Source organism: Spinacia oleracea, unplaced genomic scaffold (assembly GCF_020520425.1).
Source record: "Spinacia oleracea cultivar Varoflay unplaced genomic scaffold, BTI_SOV_V1 SOVchr0_070, whole genome shotgun sequence".
NCBI classification, from domain to species: domain Eukaryota; kingdom Viridiplantae; phylum Streptophyta; class Magnoliopsida; order Caryophyllales; family Amaranthaceae; genus Spinacia; species Spinacia oleracea.
Genome location: NW_026614398.1, coordinates 2,720 through 13,341, shown reverse-complemented (window position 1 = coordinate 13,341; position 10,622 = coordinate 2,720). Strand labels below are relative to the sequence as shown.

Genomic DNA, 10,622 nt, shown 5'->3' with positions numbered 1-10,622 from the left:
GCCACACGCACACAGCCATCGCTGGCCATGTGCGCGCAGCCCATGCGCTTGTCGCATAGCTGCTGCATCTACCCATCGCAAGCCATCGCACAAGTTGGTGCTCGCTGCGCGCGCGCCAGCGCTCGATGCACGCGAGCCATCGCTCGCTGTGCGCGCTCGCCAGCGCTTGCTGCGCGCGCTCCAGCGCTTGATGCACGCGAGCCATCGCTCGCTGTGCGCGAGCCATCGCTCGCTGTGCGCGAGCCATCGCTCGCTGTGCGCGAGCCATCGCTCGCTGTGCGCGAGCCATCGCTCGCTGTGCGCGAGCCATCGCTCGCTGTGCGCGAGCCAACGCTCGCTGTGCGCGAGCAATTGCTCGCTGCGCGCGATCGACGCTGGGCGCAGCGCTCGTGGCACGCGAGCTTGCGCTCGCTGCGCGCGAGGCTGCGCTCGCTGCGCGCGAGGCTGCGCGCGCTTGCGCGAGGCAGTGCGTGTTGTGGCGCAGCTCGCTTGCTGCCCACACGCGACTGCCGTGCCTTGCCTTCGCCCATGCCCATTCGTCCATAGCTCGTGGCCCACGACACAAGGCAGGGCTGCTGCCTTGTGCTCGTGCACCATGCCCTTGCTCATTGCATTCGTGCCGCACGGGCGACGAGCTCCCTTGCTCGTCGTCGCATGCCCGCACTATACAACACCCCTTAAGGGTAACACGAAGCGTCCATTGCTTTGTGCGTGCAAGTTATATGAACGAATCGCATAAAATTTTAAATTTATATTTAAAATTAATGACAAATTAATAAATTTATATTAATTTCATAATTTTAGGGCGAAAAATCGAAAATTTATTATTCAATTGATTTCCGATTATCATAGATTCAAGCCTAGGTCATAAAAATTTAAAATTTATCATAAATTTACAATTTTTATGGTGGTTTTTAATCATAGGTTTCTAATTAAATTATAATTAATTATGAAAATCAAATTAATTCTAAATTATTCTAATTTTCAACTAATTAATCATAATTACAAATTAGATTGCATAATTAACAAGGCTAGGCATTCAAACTTGTTAAACATATACAGTAGGTCAATCAAAAATTCAAGATTTATCAACAAGAATCGCAAATATTTAATTTAACATCTTAAATTTACGAAATTTTGCATTCGAAAAACTAAAACCTTCGAAAAGTCATAGTTAGGCTTCGAATTTGAGAATTCTGGGTTCGGCAGAAAAATATTATTTTTGTCAAAATTTTAGAATGCCTTTTAAATGCGGAATTGACACAAAAATCACTCGATTTGGATGAGTAACGAAGAAACTGCCGAAAAACTGCGTACGTATAATTAAATAAACGCAATTTGCAATTAATTAACAATTACGAAAATTAATCACCCCTTTTAATTCTTGCAAATTTGTAATATTTAACCATGTTCATGCAATTTAGATTATGAAAATAATAAGAGGCTCGTGATACCACTGTTAGGTTATGATACATATGACAATTCATAAATCATGCGGAAACAACCATTAAGCCAGGAATACATATTATTTACACATAATCATTTAGCATAGTTTAGATGCATACTCTTTGTTGCGTGCCTTCCCTAGCTGCGCCCGAACCGAACAAGAACTCAAGTGTCGTCCCTCCGTAGATAGTCCACAGCACGTCCGGATCCGCCTTAAGATTGACCAACTAGAATCGCCCCTAAGGTACTATAAATTTTCGGCACTTTTGAGCAAGATGTGTGACTGAATTTTTCTCTCAAAAACTCACTTTGAATACTTGAATAACACGTTGTAAATTGTGAACCCAGGCCACATATTTATAGGGGTATGGAAAGAGAATCCTATTAGGATACGAATTAATTAAATTAGAATTATAATAAAACTCTTATTTAATTAATTTATCAAATAGAATTAGGAATTTAATCATTAAACGAATTCTGCACGTTTTAGGTTTCGTATGCGAACACAAACACTTACTCAAGCATGACCCGCAAGCGTGCAGGCCATGCCCGCGCACAGCCCACACGGCCGCACGGCCCACGCGAGCTACAAGCCCACGCGAGCTGCAGCAATGCTCGCAGCCCACTGCTCGTAGCTGCGCGCGCTGCGCGCGCTGTGCGCGCTGCCACGGCCTGCTGGGCCTGGCCTTGCGCTGGGCCTGGCGTGGCCTTGGCTGTTCGTGTGGCGCGCTTGGCTTGCTGGGCGATGGCCTGGCTTCGTGCAGGGCCCTCGTCCGGCAGGCCTCGTCCGATGCTTATTCGTACGATACGCTTCCGATTAAATTCCCGATTCCGGAATATATTTCCGATACGAACAATATTTAATATTTTCGATTCCGGAATTAATTTCCGTTTCGAACAAATATTTAATATTTCCGTTTCCGGAATTATTTTCCGATTCCGATAATATTTCCGATTCTGACAATATTTCCGTTTCCGGCAATATTTCCGATTCCGGCAATATTTCCATTTCCGATAATATTTCCCGATACGTACCATGTTTCCGTTTCCGGCAACATCTACAACTTGGATAATATTTATATTTCCGATACGATCCATATTTCCGTTTCCGGCAATATCATCGTTTCCGGAGTATTCATTTCTTGCCTGTGACGATCTCAGCTCCCACTGAAACCAAGATCCGTCGATTCCGAATATCCATAAATGGAGTATTTAATGCCATTAAATACTTGATCCATTTACGTACTATTTGTGTGACCCTACGGGTTCAGTCAAGAGTAAGCTGTGGATTAATATCATTAATTCCACTTGAACTGAAGCGGCCTCTAGCTAGGCATTCAGCTCACTTGATCTCACTGAATTATTAACTTGTTAATTAATACTGAACCGCATTTATTAGACTTAACATAGAATGCATACTTGGACCAAGGGCAATATTTCCTTCAACCTTTTCTCCAGTTGTCAAAATGTCCACTGTCAGGTGTTTAATCAGCCTAGCTGCCAGTAAGAATTGGAGAATTTTCCAACTAGATATCAACAATGCTTTTCTTCATGGACACCTTGATGAGGAAGTCTATATGAAAATTCTTGTGGGTGTTACTGCCCCACCTGGTTTTGTTTGCAAACTCAACAAGTCTTTATATGGTTTAAAGCAGGCATCAAGGCAGTGGTTTGCTAGATTACACTCTGAACTAAAGTCACAGGGTTATAAGTAGTCTAAAAGTGATTACTCTTTGTTTATCAAACAAGATTCTGGTGATTTGACTGTGGTGGCTGTATATGTTGATGACATCCTCATCACAGGATCCAATGAGGATAAAATTGCTGCCCTGAAATCACATTTGCATCTCACATTCAGCATTAAGGATTTGGGAGTTCTTAATTTTTTTCTTGGTATTGAAGTCAGTCATACCAATGAAGGTTATATTCTTACTCAAAAGAAGTATACCAAGGAACTTCTTCAAGATTGTGAGCTGGACATTTCCAAACCTGTTGTGACTCCATTTCCTCTCAATCTAAAGCTCACCACTGAAGGAACACCTTATCACAATGCAGAACTATATAGATGTTATGTTGGCAAGCTGAATTTTCTCACTCACACAAGACCAGATATCTCCTTTGCTGTTCAATGTTTGAGTCAATTTATGCACTCTCCTACTCTGCAACATATTGAAGCTTTGACTCACACTCTCAGATACATTCATTCCACTTCAGGTCAAGGTATTCTACTCAGGGCTACAGAACAGCTCACCTTGCAAGCTTTTTCTGATTCAGATTGGGCAGCCTGTCCAACAACAAGGAGATCTGTTACTGGTTATGTTTTACTACTAGGAAATTCTCCTATTAGTTGGAAATCGAAGAAGCAATCAACCATCTCCAAAAGTTCTTCTGAAGCAGAATATAGAGCAATGTCTCAAGCTGCTGCTGAAGTTACCTGGATTGTTCGACTTCTTGAAGAACTAGGGGTGCACAATTTGAAGCCTGTTGCTCTACATTGTGACAACCAGTCAGCCATTCACATTGCTACAAATCCTATCTTCCATGAGCGCACAAAGCATATTGAAGTGGACTGTCATTTTACTCGAGATAAGGTTCTTGAGGGGCTTTTGCATCTAAGTTATCTTCCTACTCACAATCAGTTAGCTGATATTTTTACTAAAGTTTTACCCGGTGCTCAACACAGAAATCTGTCTACCAAACTTGGCATGATAAATGACTCTCCCATGCCAAGTTTGAGGGGGGGGGGGGGGGTGTTGGTATTCAGCTCAGCTCAGCAACACTGCCAGCAACATGATCACAACAACAGCAAACAAGCAAGGCTGCAACAATCATTTCTTCTAGAACATTCCTAACTGATTTGCCTTAGTTCAAGGGAGTTAGTTATAACTGATTTTTGGTGTAATAATTAGCCTAGCTGATGTGTACCAATGCACGTTTATGATTGGTGCTAACACATCATCAATGTAGCTCATCCTAATGTATTTATACTCTCAGCTTGTACTCCTTAATTCATTCAATCAATAACAGAAAATAGTTCTCTCTATTTCTCTCTCTCTCTAGTCAGTTTTCTTTGCAGAAGTTCATCCCAAATAGGTGAACTCTGACAAACTGGATTCTAGAACAATTCTTTGCAAAGTTTACAACATTTTTGGCTCCTAGGGTATTAACACCCAACGCAACATCATACCTACACTCATTATATGCAATTTACGTACATGTAAATATGTAATATATTATGCGCATGAATACATAATAGCTTGATCGTAGTCTTAAATACCAATCCATGCGTTGATAAATATATCATGGGTGCATAAATGATAATTATTACCTTTCATCAAATTTTGTGGTTGCTGCTACGTTGATAACGACATCTATATCCTTGTGCATTTCTTTCAGCTGATCAACAGTAAGTCCTAAGTTCTCGTACGATGTATCACCGGCAACCACGGTTATTTTATCCGACACAAAAGACTCGAAATTTGCTCCCCATTTTTCTCTTACAACTTTGAACACTCCTTGGCTAGCACCTACGTCCACATATTCGTCCAAAATATAACGACATAATGTGAGCTAGGTTAACTCTTCAATTTTAGGAAATTTGTAATTTTCTACTATTTATTTATGAACGCATATAACTTTATGGTAGTCATTACTGTTGAGTAATATAGTGTTTTGATGATTATGAACAATGATGATTATCTAACTAATGTGTGTATTGTTTAGATGTGCATGAACAAGTAATGAAGGTTAATAAAGATCATTTAGTTGGAAATTTCTGAAGATATATACAAGAAGAAGTGAAGTTCCTGAAAGGAACTCAAGAAGTGAAGGGAACTTCAGAAGAGAAGTCTAATTATATAAGTATACCATTAGACTTAGAGTTTGTGTCCTTAACTACTGCATACTTGTTTATTAGTTTGGTTTTCTTCATCTTGCTTGTATTGGTTGTCATCACTGACTTTATGGTTTTGATGACAACTAGCAAACGACTAACCTATGTTTGAGTTTCAATATGTATACGAAACAAATATAGGTTTGATGAAGAAACAAACATGAAGAGTTCAAGTCAATAAATCAAGTATCCAAGCTGCAACAAAGTTCTTCAAAGGAACACAAACAGATCAGTTCCTCAGCAGATCCTACGAGGAACAACGAGTATAAAGTTCCTGAGTAGGAACAAGCATGGAGAAGTTCCAGAGGCGGAACTATCAACATGAGGCTCTTGAGTTGGAGCATCATGAAGCATGAAGAAGAAAATAAGAGTTATTTTCTAGGATTCATGTAAGTATGTAGAAACTTGAATAATTGAGGAACACGGTGCCAAAAGGAACTTGTCGGAACTTATGAGAAATAACGTCAGTTTATCTTCCTAGAATACTCCTAGTTTTAAGGTAATTTTAAGTGTCAATAACGTGGCTTTTAACACTCCTAGTTGTTAGGGATTTACCTTTGACTTTGAGTATTTATCTCCTAGTAAAACTCTATTTATTTATGTTTTTAAAATAAAGATAATTTTTATAAAATCTTATTTTAGTTAGGATTCTGATTTTTATATCATATATTTATTTATTTATTATTTAAAATTCGTTTTTAATAATGTCCTATTCATTCTAGGATTTGTTTTGAATATCTTTTGTAGTTTAATGTGTTTAAAATTTTATTTTAATAAATAAAAAATAATTAATCTTTTTGTAAAATAAAATCTGATTGTTAGTTATTTTATTTTAATAAAATTTATTTTTCTATTTTATTAAAATCAGATTTAAAAGGTTTTATTTTAGAAAATTAAAATCATTGTTTTACGTTGTTTTGGAAAAACTACATTAGTGGAGAAATAATAGGAGATCATGGAAAACCTGATTATGCTTAGCCCTAACTCCATGATTTTCTCTACTGACTAAAGTCATGGTATCATGCCTAAATTGAAGGGCTTAGTGGTTGTTAGTGGAGAAGATTATGGAGAAAGTGGTTGAGGTTTCTTCCTCTATAAAAGGAGAGCTTTCCTCATTCATTCAAGAGTGTCTGACTTGCGTTGTCATTCCAAAAAGGGTCTGGTTTATGTGGAATAATTTTACAGAAATTATATTTTGTTTTCCACGTTTTTAGAGTCAGTTCCTACAGTTCCAAGTTCCTGACAGTTCCGAGTTCCTTTACAGTTATTCACTCTCTACATATTATAGTTTAATCAATTATCAAATGTCTATATTTTAAGAGTTGTTCAAGGGTTAAGTGAGCTCTTGTAATGGGTAATTTGTCAAGGGTTTGAGTGAATTCTTGTATAAGTTTTGGGCACACTAGTGGAAAAAGGGTCATTTGCATCGCACTTTTAAGCACATTTGCGTCGCACATCGTGCGTGGCAAAAGCTCTCGACGCAAATGACTAAAAGTCATTTGCGTCGCACATTTGTGCGACGCAAATGAACCTTATTTGCCTCGCACATTTAGCAAATGTGCGTTGCAAATGACTTTTCAGCACCATGCCTGAAAAGTCATTTGCAACGCACATTAGCTAAATGTGCGACGCAAATGACTTTTCAGCACATGCCTAAAAAGTCATTTACAACGCACATTAGCTAAATGTGCGACGCAAATGACTTTTAGGCGAAAAAAAAAAGTCATTTGCCACGCACATTAGCTAAATGTGCGTTGCAAATGACTTTTTTTTTAAAAAAAAAATTCGTTTTTAATATTTTAGTTACAACCCAATAAAAGGCAAATTCACCATAGATCAGCCAACATGTTGATAACCTAACTACACTTTTAACATAAAAGTTTAAGTGAACCATAAACGAATGAGGCCCAAGATATCATTCAAGCAGATGAAAAAACTCCATTGTCAGACCAAAATCAAACAAATTACAATATGAAATAAAATAAAAATTTGAACCGAGAAAAAAAAAGCCGAGAAATTAAAATTGAAGCACACTAATTATGAATTTACAGCGTTCGTGCGACACTAAGACAAACAGGGAGGACTTCTCCTGGACGCTTCAAAATTTCAATTACCAAATCAATTTGAGAGTTGAGATCATGCTTGGATAAGCAACTTCCCATGACACACGTAGCACGCAGCGTCAGCGTCAGCGTATTCAAAGACAAATGAGGGAACCATTCAAGAGTCCCAAGAGCAAGATCAAAGGCGACAATTCTCACAAGTTTAGCGGATTGAAGAGCAATTGTTACCGAGTTGTTTCCCTTCTCAAGTTTTAACTTTTCAGTTCTCCTACAATAAAAATTAGAAATTCATTAATTATCTGAACAGCTTGTTTTCAGTCTCAGAAATGATTCAAACCTACCCAGATCAACAAAAAAACTAACATTAGGTTCATATTTCTCACTAACTGCGCCACCTTTTTGTTTCTGGAATTGGATGTACCGCAATGTGCTTGCAAAGAAAGCTTCAGCAGCAGAATCTGTTGCCGCATTATCACTTTGCATCTCTGTAGTATTAATTCCATTAGATCCTGGATTGTATTGACGGTGATTTGGTTGTTTCCCTTCTCAAAAAATAGAGATACCTAAATATGATGGCAAACTCCAAACTTAAATATGCTGTGAATTATCATGGAAATTCAAACATCCAACACGGTCAGAAAACAAACTTTTCTAGCAAGTAGAGAGCTTACTTATTGATGATTTCAATGAACAGCATAACTAAACACCACTACCCCGAGTAGCATTAGCCATCTGTTGAGCGCATTTGCGATTTTTAGAGCCCGCTTTAAGCAAAGTAGAACCCTGCATAAAGGAAACCAATTAAATACACGATAAGGAATTCCAAACCTACCCAGATCAACAAAAAACTAACAACTTAAAAAAAAAATCAAAATCCTCAATTAAAAAGTTCAAAATACTCGAATTGACAAACTAACCAACACGATCAAACCCTATATTTATAATAAAACACTTCAATCCTGCTATGAGAACCGGTTACAGTAATTGGCTAAGCTGAAACCTGTCATTCGACAGACCGATAGTAATGCGTTGAATAGAAAAAACATTTCCTTATTTACTAATTGAATAGAGGCCTCACCTTGGGAGAAACCAATGGCACTGACCCTCACTCAGTGGAGTATCCGAACTACTATAACTGCAGTTGAAGAATACACATTGGTTGTATCCTCCTACATTCACTAAATCATATTAGAACAACACAACAAGCATCAAACTGATGTTTAAATTTGTGTGAGCACAATGTAAGCAACAAAATATCAAACAACTAAAATATGAAAGAAAATAGTTTAACTTCCAAAGAACTATTGATTTTAAAAATTGAATACTCACCAAGACCAGGACTATCTCTGAGCTCATACTTGATATGAGGCTGCCTCCCAACAAACCCATCACCCTCTACAATATCAGGCACCATCTGAAATCAAAATCCTCAATCAAAAGTTCAAACAATTGCTAAAAAAGTTCGAATTTACAAACTAACTAACACAATTCATCAAGACAATATAAAAGTAAAATTAATTGAAGTTGGATTCATGGTAAAGAGGGGGGGAAATACCTAAGAAATAAGGTAAGCATGACGGCGGCGACGTTAACCGAAGATCCAGCTCCAACGTTTGCGGTTTCACCCAACCTTAAAAAACCCTAGAAATAGGCTGATAAACAAGAACCCTTGAAATCTTCATACACCGTAGGCTGATAAACAAGACCCTAATTAACATAAATTGCGCTGTACCTAATCGCCGACGAACTAATTCGCAGAATTGGATCGGAGACTCGCTAGCAATCGAGCTGCACTGCTTTGAATGTCTCCTTCTTCGCGGCGGAATCTAGGATTTTTCTCTTCGAGCCGTGTTTTCGCAAATCTTGATTTTTCCGGGTAAATTAAAGGCAAAATACGTATAGTGGTTAGAGGAGATTTCAAATGAATGAAAGATTGAGAGGTATTGACATCTCATGAATGGAGTTCTGGAAAGAAGAAGAGAGAGAAAAGAGGGGAGAAGGAATAATTAAAAACTTCCGAATTTTTTTTACCTCCTCTGCGTCGCAGAATTACTAATCTGCGACGCAGGTGACTTAAAGAGTCATTTGCGTCGCAGATTAGTAATTCTGCGACGCAAAGGAGGTAATATTTTGCGTCGCATTATTACTAATCTGCGACGCAAATGACTCTGAGAACATTTTAGAGTCATTTGCGTCGCAGATTAATAATTCTGCGACGCAAATGACTAATTTTAAAGCTTAGAACTGTCAATTGCGTCACATGTTTAAATGTGCGAGGCAAATGTGGTGATGCAAATGATTGTTTTTCCACTAGTGGCAGGAACTTGAGTGAGTTCCTGATGTGTATGGGGTAGGAACTTGAGTGAGTTCCTGTTGTATTTGGGGAGGCTTTGAGTGAAGTCTATGAGAGAGAAGCTGATAGGCTTTGAGTGAAGCAAAAGAGTCAAGAGAGACTTCTAGGGAAGTCAGTGAGAGCGTAGTTGTTTGAGGAACAACTATTGGAACTTGAGTTCGTAGAGGAACTCAAGTAATGCCCGAGTTCCTTATAGGTTTGTAACTGAGTTGTTGCCCTATAGTGAAAAGAGTTTAAGTTGAAATCTCTAGTGGGTCGAGGTTTTCTTTCTAGTTGGGCGTAGAAAGTTTCCTCGTAAAATCTCTCTTGCATTGTTTCTCTACTTGCTTAAAGTTTCTTTATAATTCCGCAAAATTGGCTAGAAAGTTCCATACTACAATTCACCCCCCCTCTTGTAGTGTTCCATCCGAATAACAATTACCTCATGTTGTAGCCGAACATGGGCTGCCTGAGCATCTCTAGCCCTTACAAGAAGGTATAATTTGTTAACATTTGGTTGAATCCGAAGTATCTTCTCCACTAGAACTGCAATTTATTTAATCAATGGTACGAGGACATATATGATATACTACGTTAGAACAGAGAAAACATGTGTACGTATAACGTACTGTAAGTACTCCAATAATCAATTAAAAGAAAGATCGACAAGGAAATCGAGTATGTACGTACTCTTGGCAATGAAACCAGTTGCACCAGTAACGAAGATGGTTTTGTTAGCAAGAAACTCAGTTATGCTTTCAAAATCCATGATATAATCAAAATAACTCAATATAAAGAACAGCTAATTGAATTTAATTTGGGATTATAAAAGTGAAGTGATGGAATAAGGTGAGTTTGGTTAACGTATTTATAGGAGTCCACATGAATA

The 10,622-nt window shown here is 38.4% G+C and overlaps 1 protein-coding gene across 1 annotated transcript; it reads right to left on the bottom strand.

Annotated features, from left to right (window-relative positions):
* Positions 1–4,506: 4,506 nt before the first annotated feature.
* On the bottom strand, positions 4,507–7,500 carry LOC130465142 (fatty acyl-CoA reductase 3-like). Its single transcript, XM_056834111.1, has 3 exons — positions 7,410–7,500; positions 4,775–4,973; positions 4,507–4,633 (listed from the first exon to the last, which is right to left on the bottom strand). The coding sequence occupies exons 1-3, from the start codon at positions 7,498–7,500 to the stop codon at positions 4,507–4,509; spliced, it is 417 nt and encodes a 138-aa protein (XP_056690089.1).
* Positions 7,501–10,622: the final 3,122 nt, after the last annotated feature.